The sequence below is a fragment of the Prenolepis imparis genome, unplaced genomic scaffold, assembly GCF_030444845.1.
Source record: "Prenolepis imparis isolate NDT839.2.m4 unplaced genomic scaffold, iyPreImpa1.0 SCAF_7, whole genome shotgun sequence".
In the NCBI taxonomy this organism is placed as follows: Eukaryota; Metazoa; Arthropoda; class Insecta; order Hymenoptera; family Formicidae; genus Prenolepis; species Prenolepis imparis.
In genome coordinates, this window is record NW_028141165.1 from 13955480 (window position 1) to 13969507 (window position 14028).

General features: G+C 33.5%; 1 protein-coding gene across 9 annotated transcripts in view; it reads left to right on the forward strand.

Moving 5' to 3' along the window:
• LOC145939131 (pleckstrin homology domain-containing family G member 5) overlaps nt 1-6468 on the forward strand; it is a 169292-nt gene extending 162824 nt beyond the window's left edge. For 7 of the 9 annotated variants that reach the window (XM_083043316.1, XM_083043317.1, XM_083043310.1 and 4 more), the window contains 10 exons: nt 201-512; nt 874-1023; nt 1243-1506; nt 1782-1997; nt 2348-2568; nt 2653-2829; nt 2939-3144; nt 3707-3942; nt 4326-4612; nt 4685-6468. In XM_083043316.1, coding sequence (XP_082899442.1) covers nt 201-512; nt 874-1023; nt 1243-1506; nt 1782-1997; nt 2348-2568; nt 2653-2829; nt 2939-3144; nt 3707-3942; nt 4326-4331 — 1788 coding nt within the window. In that variant the 3' untranslated portion in view covers nt 4332-4612; nt 4685-6468. Of the gene's footprint in view, nt 1-200; nt 513-873; nt 1024-1242; nt 1507-1781; nt 1998-2347; nt 2569-2652; nt 2830-2938; nt 3145-3706; nt 3943-4325 lie in introns of all 9 variants that reach the window. The other 2 variants (XM_083043313.1, XM_083043312.1) reach the window with 2 other exon arrangements.
• The last annotated feature ends 7560 nt before the right edge of the window (nt 6469-14028 follow it).

Here is a 14028-nt window from a genome sequence, read left to right on the forward strand (position 1 = left end):
TACATGCTATCCTATTGCACTATTTCGTGCAACCGAATCCGTCGTATCGAATTAAATATAATCGAATTAATTAAATTGACGAAATGTATCATGAATATCTGAAAATTAAAACTCACTGCAGTTAAAATTCAGAGAGGATTGTTGAGATTAAAGCTTTTAATCTCCCTAAAATATGATGATCATCGCCTCTAATATCGCAGCTCTTCATGGCGTGCCTCTGTAGCCTGCAAGCCTCGAATATCCTGAACGAGGTTGACAGGTCGAAGCTCTTCAGCAATATACCCGATATCTACGCCGCTAATCGCTACTTCTGGACCGAGTATCTGCTCACGATGGTGAATACGTCGAGATCGAGCGGACAGCCGCTCGATCCCGGTCATCTTCTGTTGGGCTTTGAAACTTTCGAGCAGACGTTCGCGCCTTACACGAGATACTGCGCCGAGCAAAGCAAGTGTCAGCAATATTGTAAGGACCGGCTAAATGATAATCAGCTTTTCACGGCGTATCTAGTGGTATGTACATACACACTCTCTGTTAATCCTTCCTACCTGTTCCTATATATATGTTATGAAGCTTCACAGAGTCAATTATCGGCCAATTTACTACGGAAGTGGTCAGGAAGTTTGAGGTTTAATCTGAATTATTAGGAAAGTGATTTTAATCGAAACATCACGTACACATTATACGTATACATAAAGATAACGACATGTCACACTACAACAATTTCTTAATAGACAAACTTTTTAATTTAATAAGTTTCATTTAATATGTAGGTAAACATAAACTTTTAGTAATAACCAATATTGTAAGAAATAAATTATAAAAATGAAAATAATAATGCAAATTGTATTAATATCTCAATTATTATTACAGTGGTGCGAAACGCAAAAGGACTGCAATCGACTGAAACTTATGGACATATTAGTGATGCCGATGCAGAGGCTGACTAGGTATTCGCTTCTGCTCAAAGCCGTTTATAAAAATACCGAGAACGAGAAGCAACGTGCGGAATTAGTCCATATGGTAAAATAACAAATTTTCAATTTTTTTTCTCTTATTAATATATCAGATAAAGATCGCAAAGGAGAATTGGATCCAAAAATTTGCCTAGATTTTACGGTGCGTTCCGTAAAGATAAAGCGAATCCTATAAATTTTTAATTTAGTTAATACCAAAAGAAAGCGTGATAAGGAAAACTCACAAAAGCGATAATTTAATTTGAAAGATTCATTTCGCACATAGATCAAGTCCGTCGACGGTTTCGTAGCGTCTGTGAACGCGGCCCTGAGGAAAAACGAGGAGGCTGCTCAGCTGGACAGCGCAGCCTCCCGTCTAGAGAGTTACGACGTCGTGGAATCTAAAGGTCTCGATGAGGAGGTGGAGAAACTGATCAAACTGTACAGCAATCTCGACATTACCACGACGCCGATGCCCGGGTGTCCGAAGGGCAGCCTGAGAACCCTCCTTCGAGAGGGGGATTTGAAACTCAGAGACGCCACCAGCAAAGTATGCGACAATGTTATTTATTGTTAGTCAGATCAAAATTACTTTTATATGAATAAAATGAAACTATATTCAGAAATATAAATATATGAGATTAAAAGAGAATATCCATGATTGTCAATAATAAGCGAAATAATTGAAAATAATTCTGTTGTAATTTGACTTATTTTATGAAGTAGTTTCTATAGCTAATTTTTTTCTATATCTTAAAGGTAGCAATTATTTAATTCTCACTGTGTTGAAATAAGAAATTACGGTCTATTAATTATCCTTTACAGATGGAAGTGCACGTACTATTATTGACCGACATGCTATTGATTTGCAAATCTACAACGAAAAAAATGTTTAAGATCATTAGGCAACCGTATGTTGTCGACCGCATACGAATACACGAGGTCAAAGAACCGTCCAGTATAGGATTGGTTTATCTTAACGAGTACGGGACAGTTTCGGCCGCTTTAATCCTGAGCGCCGGTGACCCGAAACTAGCCAAGGTGACTCGACAAACATCACGAATTACGACAAAGTTCGCGGAATGTTGATTCACTGTTCCGTTCGATTTAGATTCCGCGTTTGTAGTGTACCTTCATTAACGACGGTCTTCACTAATGTCGCTTAACTAGCTATAATTATAGTTGAAATTAAATTTTTATCTTTCTTTGTAACTCACATGTATATACATAATGCAATTTTTTAATAATCTAGAGAAGATTGAATTAATTAAATTTAAAGTTAAAATTGGTCGATGTCGGTGAAACCGCAAACCTTCATGTTTTTAGCTAATGCGGTTTCTAGTTTACGAGCGGAAGTTGTTTTAAACTAACAGTACCACATGCTTTTTCAGTCGTGGATGGAATCCTTGAGACACGCTCAGCAACAATTCGTATTGATGAAAGCACCGTCGCTCGGTGCCGAGCCAGTAATGAATCTGGCACCAGTTAGCAGGCAACCGAGTACTTTGGGCGACGGCGATTTCGAGACGGAAGAGTGCGAGGGGACCTTTCCAAGAACTCCGCGTGGCAGTAGCAGAGCCTCACATGTTAGCAGTCTCGCTCATAGTCATAGGTAAGTTTCGAAAAGTAAAAAAAAAGAAATCTCGAAGTCTTGTTGTATTTAAAATGCCTATAAAATGCGTTCCATCATTTCTAGCGGTAGTATGGAGATGGAAGGCGCGTCTCAGGGAAGTAGCAGCTTTCTACCCAGTTATAATCCGAGCAGAAACGTCAGCGTGGAGACGAACGAACAACCGCGAGCGTCGAGTTCGTTGTCGTCGGAGGAAGGTGGCGAATCGAGTTCCGGGCATAATCACAGATCCATGCACATAAGGTGAGCGCGATGTTGAAACGTATATCAAACTTTCGCGATTTCACATTGATGAATCGCAAAGTAAATGAACTGTAATAACATCTCTATTAAAACTCATTGTCCGAATCAGGCGTTCGTTATTGAGTAAATCACCGACGCCGAACACGCTGAGTGTCCAAGTACCGTATTCGAGTCTGGGTCAATCGCTACCCAATCTAACACTGGCTACTTCACCGCAAACTTCTACCGTGTCGCCGACGCCACCGAACTCGTTGCTCATCGTGCCGCAGATGACAAAGAGCAAAGACACCCTGCTCTCACCAGGACACCGAGGTAGCAATTACCGACGCGGATCTCTGTGCCTGCGTTTGTCGCACTTTTCCGGGACCGAATTTCAATAAAAGACGCACTAACGTAGTCTTGCACACTCTCTAACTCTGCACGCTGATTAGATCATAGTAACATGTAAATTACTATATCACGAGTACTTCTTATTTAGAGCTTCTCTATTTCAAAACCACATGTCTTAATGCCATTTGCTTATTAGAAATAGTGGAGTTGTCATCCAGGACGCAAACATGAGAGAAAGGTTGTAATATATAGTTTAATGTAGATTTTATTAGACATAAAAGCGTTGATGAATCGTTTGGTATAGATTCGTTTATTACAGATATTATTTCCTAAACATTCCCAAATATTTCATTCGAAAGCTTGGATAAATATCGCTTTAATAGTAACTTTAGAGAAAAATATGTTTCAGAATTTTGTTCGATACTTATTTTATCCATAATTCGATCTCGATTGCTCTTTTATAGAATTCGAAAATATTTGTAAATAAGAATATGTCTGTAAAAAGGTACTTTAAACGGATATTCATGTACCGATCATGTGTTGTCAGGTATATCTTATCCACCGCCGTCGCCGCCGCGAGGTGCTCTCAGACGAGCGTTCGCGTTACCGCAATCCCGAAATCCGCCCTTGATCAAAACGAGGCACGTGAATGCGTCCCTGACGCAACCGGTGATGCAGGCAACCACGATAGGCAATTCCGACACCGAAGTTATCGAGGAGAGACGGAGAAGGTTGGATCCTTCGCAGAGAGTGCCATCGACGAGTAGCATCGTCGAAGAAAAAGTAACGCTGTTGTTGCACATTTCTTAGTATATATTTTAATATATTTTTTTAAATATGTGTAATATATTTTTAATATATTAAATATATATTTTTTTAAATAATATATTTTATATTATTATATATTTTTTTTAAATAATATAGCAAACCTGTATTTATATCAATTTTGTTATTAAAATGCTTCTTCTCCAATTATTATTTCAAAATGTTATTATTATAAATAATTTATTATGTGCGACTTGATTGTATAAACAAAAATGTGACAAAATAAGAATGATAATGTTCTAAATGTTCGATAAGATAAGTAAATCAAAATGATATTATATGTCGATGTTGCTTTAAATTTTCTCGTTTAATATTTTAAAGATTGCTATTATTGTTCGCAGAAATGACCTGTGAATTGACCTGCAAGAAGAATTTCCCAAAGAATGTATGGTATGGACCATACCGTCGACATGGATGTACGTGATATATAAAGCTCGACGTGGATATACGTGATATGTAATGCTCGACGAGATGCATTTTTCTCTTTAACTCTATGTGCGGGTGCTGCACACACTTTCACATAGAAGAAAAACAAAAAACTCGAGCAGCAAGCATTGATCTTCGAGGATTGATTGTCTCGCACTCTCTAGAATTCTATCTGGAAACGAATCAAGCAATTTTACAATCGGTAAGACCGCGTCACACCGTGTAAAACGATATAGAGCCACAATTGCCCATATCGTTGTTTCTGCATTTTCAGATTGGGGCCATTCGAAATCAACGTGAAGTTTGTACCACGACCGTATTGCTACTTTATCTCGTTATCCTTGTAATAATAGATGTTTCTTTGTAATATTTATCCAAGTCCGAGTTGTCTATGTTTAATATTGCATTGCGATGTTGGACAGTCAATATGTAATATTTAACATGTAGACGATTTAGATTTTTAAGCGACGAACAAGAAGGCCTACTTAGCGTAATTATATTAAGATTATATAGTGAGTGTGTAGGGCCGTCGTTGACTTTTAAGACGCCTTTATAAAATAATTTATTTAATGTTTTAGCGAAGAAAAATTTTTAGAGAATAAGAAATCGATATTTATCGAAATTATGGAAACAATTTGACGCATTAAATATTTTCTAATAATCTAAGAAAAGGATTTCAAGTACAATTGCCTTTTTCAGGTTCAACGAATAAATTAATGAAGTAAGAAAAATATAGGAAGATGTCAAGATATTTTAAGATAAATGAAATTTCGAACCTCTGTATTTGTTTATTCCAAATAAGGATAAAAAATCATTTTAGAATCGCATATCGAATTCGACGTTCGAAGACACACCCTTCTCCAAAACTGTTATTGAATAAAATAATATCATACTTGTTTGCGAAAGTTTGAATGCGGATCTTGAATTTAATAAAAGAAACTAGATTTCGGAAAATATTTTTTAAATACACATAATATTTCAATTTTTTTAGATTTAAAACTAGTCTCTTTCCCTTCGCGCTTTTATGCAATGCACAAGTTACACATTGTCTCGCGGCGGCTCTGGTGGATGTTAGAACTTAACGATTTCAAAAACGAATAAATGAAAAGTAATAAACTTTTCGAGAGATTTTACTTGAAACAACCTTGAGTGTAACAAATGATCGAATGGAATACGCCCCGATGTAACTTAGACGTCAATGACGTCAAATTATGACAAAAGAACTACTTTCGCTACTTAGAATATTATCCGTATGAAGTGTAAATAACAAATGTAAGAGAGGAACATTAAATCATATATTTAATGTTGTTGCCGTGCATAGCAATGTAACATGCAGATACAATAACCGATCACACTTTCCTATATTTCGAAATGAGAATATAATAATATATAGCATATATATGTGGTCAGAGAGATCAACATATTCTTTTTACACTTGACTAGGTATACTCTTTGCTTACAAACTCGCATTCCGTTTAGTCATTTCGTTACATTCATGAAAATTTGATGACTTTGTCCAAGTATTGTGTATTATCAACATGTCAACGTGTGTGGTTCAACGAAAATTATGAAAAGCGAGCTATAACGGTTTGTAAACGTTGCGTTATTTCCTAAAACAGCACAATTTGATGAGGCAGGACGAAGGAACGAAAAGATGGGAGAAATGCAGAAGAGATATTTACTTTACAAGTACAAATCTGTCTGGACGATTTTATTCCAAGATGAAAGAATCGATATCGAGACCGATTCTTAAAATGCGTTGCTAATTGGACATTGGACACGTGTATTCAAAAAATAAATGCCACCTATCTAGAGATAACATTAGATACAATATAAATGCCATCTATATAGAGATAACGTTATATGTAGAAAAGAAAGAGAGAGATAGGAAGAGATAGAGCAATGATTTTATACGAGCTCCTGTTGTCTGGTATTCCTCTCGTTTCCTCGATTCGTATTATTTGCCCTTAAGAGTTTGAAACATAAATTACTTCCATAAAGATACGAATTGCATATATGTACAATTATAATTGAAATTAAAATATAATACATAATTTATTAATTGCCCTCGTTAATATTTATCCGTTCATCCTATAGTCTATGAATTTTTTATTATACTTGTATAATTATGCACTATATTATGATAATTTAGATTTTCCAATTTAAGTTACAAATCTATCATTCATTAACGCAGCTAAAAATTATATATATATATACTAGAACAACACAAGCGCGCGCCATTCTTCGGTTTTATGTTAAAAAAAATATTTTTTTAAAAATAATATAAAATTTGTTTAAACTCGATTAATAGTTTTTCATAGAAATCAGCTGATTAAAGCGTTAATTTATTAATTAAATTTTTAAATAATATGATAAAAAATTAAAATAGTAATATGTTGTAAATAATATGTTATAATATCTTATTCTCGATTAATATTTTTTGATAGAAATCAGCTGATAACTTTCAAAAATATTAATCAAGTTTAAAGTATTATAACATATTATTTAAAATACTAGAACAACACAAGCGCGCGCTACGCGCGCGCCATTCTTCGGTTTTATGTTTATTAAAAAATAATATAAAATTTGTTTAAACTCGATTAATACTTTTTCATAGAAATCAACTGATTAAAGCGTTAATTTGGTAATTAAATTTTAAAATAATATGTTAAAATATTAAAATAGTAAAATGTTGTCAAATTGTAAATAATATGTTATAATATCTTATTCTCGATTAATATTTTTTGATCGAAATCAGCTGATAACTTTCAAAAATATTAATCCAGTTTAAAGTATTATAACATATTTAAAACTAATATTATTATTTTTTTAAATTTTATTTTGAACAAACTATCAAACTGCTAATTCTCGCGATAACAGCCTCTCGATGCTACGAATATAACATACAACGCGAATCTTGACAGCCAATAAGCATCGCGGAAAAGCGACAACAATAAGCTTTGATATATGCGAGTATCGATTTTACATATCTTTTTTAGAAAAGAAAATAATTCAACCTTTTTGTCACGCAATTACTCTGCCATGAGCATGAAATATTAAATTCGAGTCAAAAATAATAAAATAATAACTCGCACTTTATATATCGTAATTTTATTATGCGCAAAGTAAGAATGTAGAGAAATTAAATAGTACGAGTCAACAATTTCTCAGTACGCCTTTTCGTCGCGCAACATTTAATCATTAACATAAAATTATAAATGCATGAATAGTGTATTGTTTGCAGATTATTTTGGTACCATAAGCATACCAGCGTAGTACCTTTTTAGTCTAATATACGTAAAATGAATCCGCGGCGTATGGGACCCGCGGCTTAAAAATTTTAATTTTCAGTATTTTAAAACGCGCCAAAAATTATTCGTTTACATATTTCAACAGCACATTGCCTGCACATTATGATGGTACCATCACCATACCAGCCTACAAACTTTTTGGTATTATATACGTAATATAATTGTGCGCCGTATGGGATCCGCGGCTTAAAAATTTTAATTTTCAGTATTTCAAAACGCGCCAAAAATTATTCGTTTACATATTTCAACAGTACATTGCCTGCACATTATGATGGTACCATCACCATACCAGCCTACAAACTTTTTGGTATAATATACGTAACATAATTGTGCGCCGTATGGGATCCGCGGCTTAAAAATTTTAATTTTCTATATTTTAAAACGAGCCAAAAATTAATCGTATATAAGTTTCAATAGTGTATTGTTTGCAGATTATTTTGGTACCATCAGCATACCAGCGTACTACCTTTTTGGTCTAATAAACGTAAAATGAATCCGCGTCGTATGGGGTCCGCGGTAAAAAAATTTAAATTTTCAATATTTTTAAACAAACCAAAAATTAATTTTTCATAAATTTTAACTGTACATTGTCTGCACATTATGATGATACCATTAACATACCAGCAAACAAACTTTTTGATTTAATATACGTAATATAATTGTGCACCGTATGGGATCCGCGGCTTAAAAATTTTAGTTTTCTATATTTTAAAACGAGCCAAAAATTAATCGTATATAAGTTTCAATAGTGTATTGTTTGCAGATTATTTTGGTACTATCAGCATACCAGCGTACTACCTTTTTGGTCTAATATACGTAAAATGAATCCGCGCCGTATGGGGTTCGCGGGTAAAAAATTTTAATTTTCAATATTTTAAAGCGAGCCAAAAATTAATCTTTCATATATTTCAACAGTACATTGCCTGCACTTCAAAAATTCATCGATTATACATTTTAATAGTACATTGATTACAGAATTATTTGGTATCAAGCAGACACCAGCGTACAAATTTTTTAATACGATAAACATAAAATAAGGATGCGTTGCACAGGGTCCGCGTCAAAAAAGTATCAATTTCTAATATTTTCAGACGAGCCAAAAATTCATCGATTATACATTTTAATAGTTCATTGATTACAGAATCTTTTGGTACCAAGCAGACAACAGCGTACAAACTTTTTCATTTGCTATACATAAATTAAGTATGCGTCGCATAGGGTCAGCGGCATAAATGTATTAATTTCTAATATTTTAAGACGAGCCAAAAATTCATCGATTATACATTTTAATTGTACATTAATTACAGAATCTTTTGGTACCATGCAGACACCAGCGTACAAATTTTTTAATACGATAAACGTAAAATAAGGATGCGTCGCACAGGGTCCGCGTCAAAAAAGTATCGATTTCTAAAATTTTAAGACGAGCCAAAAATTCATCGATTATACATTTTAATAGTACATTCATTACAGAATCATTTGGTACCAAACAGACACCAGCGTACAAATTTTTTAACTTGATATACATAAAATGAGATTCCGTTGCATAGGGTCAGCGGTAAAAAAGTATCGATTTCTAATATTTTAAGACGAGCCAAAAATTCATCGATTATACATTTTAATAGTACATTCATTACAGAATCATTTGGTACCAAACAGACACCAGCGTACAAATTTTTTAATACGATAAACATAAAATAAGAATGCGTCGCACAGGGTCCGCGTCAAAAAAGTATCGATTTCTAATATTTTAAGACGAGCCAAAAATTCATCGATTATACATTTTAATATTACATTGATTACAGAATGTTTTGGTACCAAGCAGACAACAGCGTACATTTTATTTCATTTGCTATACATAAATTAAGGATGCGTCGCATAGGGTCAGCGGCATAAATGGATTAATTTCTAATATTTTAAGACGAGCCAAAAATTCATCGATTATACATTTTAATAGTTCATTGATTACAGAATCTTTTGGTACCAAGCAGACAACAGCGTACAAACTTTTTCATTTGCTATACATAAATTAAGTATGCGTCGCATAGGGTCAGCGGCATAAATGTATTAATTTCTAATATTTTAAGACGAGCCAAAAATTCATCGATTATACATTTTCATTGTACATTAATTACAGAATCTTTTGGTACCATGCAGACACCAGCGTACAAATTTTTTAATACGATAAACGTAAAATAAGGATGCGTCGCACAGGGTCCGCGTCAAAAAAGTATCGATTTCCAATATTTTAAGACGAGCCAAAAATTCATCGATTAAACATTTTAATAGTACATTGATTATAGAATCATTTGGTACCAAACAGATACCAGCGTACCAATTTTTTAACTTGATATACATAAAATAAGGTTGCGTCGCATAGGGTCAGCGGTAAAAAGTATCGATTTCCAATATTTTAAGACGAGCCAAAAATTCATCGATTATACATTTTAATAGTACATTGATTACAGAATCTTTTGGTACCATGCAGACACCAGCGTACAAATTTTTTAATACGATAAACATAAAATAAGTATGCGTCGCACAGGGTCCGCGTCAAAAAAGTATCGATTTCTAATATTTTAAGACGAGCCAAAAATTCATCGATTATACATTTTAATAGCACATTGATTACAGAATCATTTGGTACCAAACAGTCACCAGCGTACAAACTTTTTCATTTGCTATACATAAATTAAGGATGCGTCGCATAGGGTCAGCGGTAAAAAAGTATCGATTTCTAATATTTTAAGACGAGCCAAAAATTCATCGATTATACATTTTAATAGCAAATTGATTACAGAATCATTTGGTACCAAACAGACACCAGCGTACAAATTTTTTAACTTGATATACATAAAATAAGGTTGCGTCGCATAGGGTCAGCGGTAAAAAGTATCGATTTCCAATATTTTAAGACGAGCCAAAAATTCATCGATTAAACATTTTAATAGTACATTGATTATAGAATCATTTGGTACCAAACAGACACCAGCGTACCAATTTTTTAACTTGATATACATAAAATAAGGTTGCGTCGCATAGGGTCAGCGGTAAAAAGTATCGATTTCCAATATTTTAAGACGAGCCAAAAATTCATCGATTATACATTTTAATAGCACATTGATTACAGAATCATTTGGTACCAAACAGACATCAGCGTACAAATTTTTTAATACGATAAACATAAAATGATGTTGCGTCGCATAGGGTCAGCGGTCAAAAGTATCGATTTCCAATATTTTAAGACGAGCCAAAAATTAATCGATTATACATTTTAATAGAACATTGATTACAGAATCTTTTGGTACCATGCAGACACCAGCGTACAAATTTTTTAATACGATAAACATAAAATAAGTATGCGTCGCACAGGGTCCGCGTCAAAAAAGTATCGATTTCTAATATTTTAAGACGAGCCAAAAATTCATCGATTATACATTTTAATAGCACATTGATTACAGAATCATTTGGTACCAAACAGTCACCAGCGTACAAACATTTTCATTTGCTATACATAAATTAAGGATGCGTCGCATAGGGTCAGCGGTAAAAAAGTATCGATTTCTAATATTTTAAGACGAGCCAAAAATTCATCGATTATACATTTTAATAGCAAATTGATTACAGAATCATTTGGTACCAAACAGACACCAGCGTACAAATTTTTTAACTTGATATACAAAAAATAAGGTTGCGTCGCATAGGGTCAGCGGTAAAAAGTATCGATTTCCAATATTTTAAGACGAGCCAAAAATTCATCGATTATACATTTTAATAGCACATTGATTACAGAATCATTTGGTACCAAACAGACATCAGCGTACAAATTTTTTAATACGATAAACATAAAATGATGTTGCGTCGCATAGGGTCAGCGGTCAAAAGTATCGATTTCCAATATTTTAAGACGAGCCAAAAATTAATCGATTATACATTTTAATAGAACATTGATTACAGAATCTTTTGGTACCATGCAGACACCAGCGTACAAATTTTTTAATACGATAAACATAAAATAAGTATGCGTCGCACAGGGTCCGCGTCAAAAAAGTATCGATTTCTAATATTTTAAGACGAGCCAAAAATTCATCGATTATACATTTTAATAGCACATTGATTACAGAATCATTTGGTACCAAACAGTCACCAGCGTACAAACATTTTCATTTGCTATACATAAATTAAGGATGCGTCGCATAGGGTCAGCGGTAAAAAAGTATCGATTTCTAATATTTTAAGACGAGCCAAAAATTCATCGATTATACATTTTAATAGCAAATTGATTACAGAATCATTTGGTACCAAACAGACACCAGCGTACAAATTTTTTAACTTGATATACAAAAAATAAGGTTGCGTCGCATAGGGTCAGGGGTAAAAAGTATTGATTTCCAATATTTTAAGACAAGCCAAAAATTCATCGATTATACATTTTAATAGTACATTGATTACAGAATCATTTGGTACCACACAGGCACCAGCGTCCAAATTTTTTAACTCGATATACCTAAAATAAGGTTGCGTCGCATAGGGTCAGCGGTAAAATATATCGATTTCCAATATTTTAAGACGAGCCAAAAATTCATCGATTATACATTTTAATAGCACATTGATTACAGAATCATTTGGTACCAAACAGACATCAGCGTACAAATTTTTTAATACGATAAACATAAAATGATGTTGCGTCGCATAGGGTCAGCGGTCAAAAGTATCGATTTCCAATATTTTAAGACGAGCCAAAAATTAATCGATTATACATTTTAATAGAACATTGATTACAGAATCTTTTGGTACCATGCAGACACCAGCGTACAAATTTTTTAATACGATAAACATAAAATAAGTATGCGTCGCACAGGGTCCGCGTCAAAAAAGTATCGATTTCTAATATTTTAAGACGAGCCAAAAATTCATCGATTATACATTTTAATATTACATTGATTACAGAATGTTTTGGTACCAAGCAGACAACAGCGTACATTTTATTTCATTTGCTATACATAAATTAAGGATGCGTCGCATAGGGTCAGCGGCATAAATGGATTAATTTCTAATATTTTAAGACGAGCCAAAAATTCATCGATTATACATTTTAATATTACATTGATTACAGAATGTTTTGGTACCAAGCAGACAACAGCGTACATTTTATTTCATTTGCTATACATAAATTAAGGATGCGTCGCATAGGGTCAGCGGCATAAATGGATTAATTTCTAATATTTTAAGACGAGCCAAAAATTCATCGATTATACATTTTAATAGTTCATTGATTACAGAATCTTTTGGTACCAAGCAGACAACAGCGTACAAACTTTTTCATTTGCTATACATAAATTAAGTATGCGTCGCATAGGGTCAGCGGCATAAATGTATTAATTTCTAATATTTTAAGACGAGCCAAAAATTCATCGATTATACATTTTCATTGTACATTAATTACAGAATCTTTTGGTACCATGCAGACACCAGCGTACAAATTTTTTAATACGATAAACGTAAAATAAGGATGCGTCGCACAGGGTCCGCGTCAAAAAAGTATCGATTTCTAAAATTTTAAGACGAGCCAAAAATTCATCGATTATACATTTTAATAGTACATTCATTACAGAATCATTTGGTACCAAACAGACACCAGCGTACAAATTTTTTAACTTGATATACATAAAATGAGATTGCGTTGCATAGGGTCAGCGGTAAAAAAGTATCGATTTCTAATATTTTAAGACGAGCCAAAAATTCATCGATTATACATTTTAATAGTACATTGATTACAGAATCTTTTGGTACCATGCAGACACCAGCGTACAAATTTTTTAATACGATAAACATAAAATAGGGATGCGTCGCACAGGGTCCGCGTTAAAAAAGTATTAATTTCTAATATTTTAAGACGAGCCAAAAATTCATCGATTATACATTTTAATAGTTCATTGATTACAGAATCTTTTGGTACCAAGCAGACAAGAGCGTACAAACTTTTTCATTTGCTATACATAAATTAAGGATGCGTCGCATAGGGTCAGCGGCATAAATGTATCAATTTCTAATAATTTAAGACGAGCCAAAAATTCATCGATTATACATTTTAATAGTACATTGATCACAGAATCATTTGGTACCAAACAGACACCAGCGTACAAATTTTCTAATACGATAAACATAAAATAAGGATGCGTCGCACAGGGTCCGCGTCAAAAAAGTATCAATTTCCACTATTTTAAGACGAGCCAAAAATTCATCGATTATACATTTTAATAGTACATTGATTACAGAATCTTTTGGTACCATGCAGACACCAGCG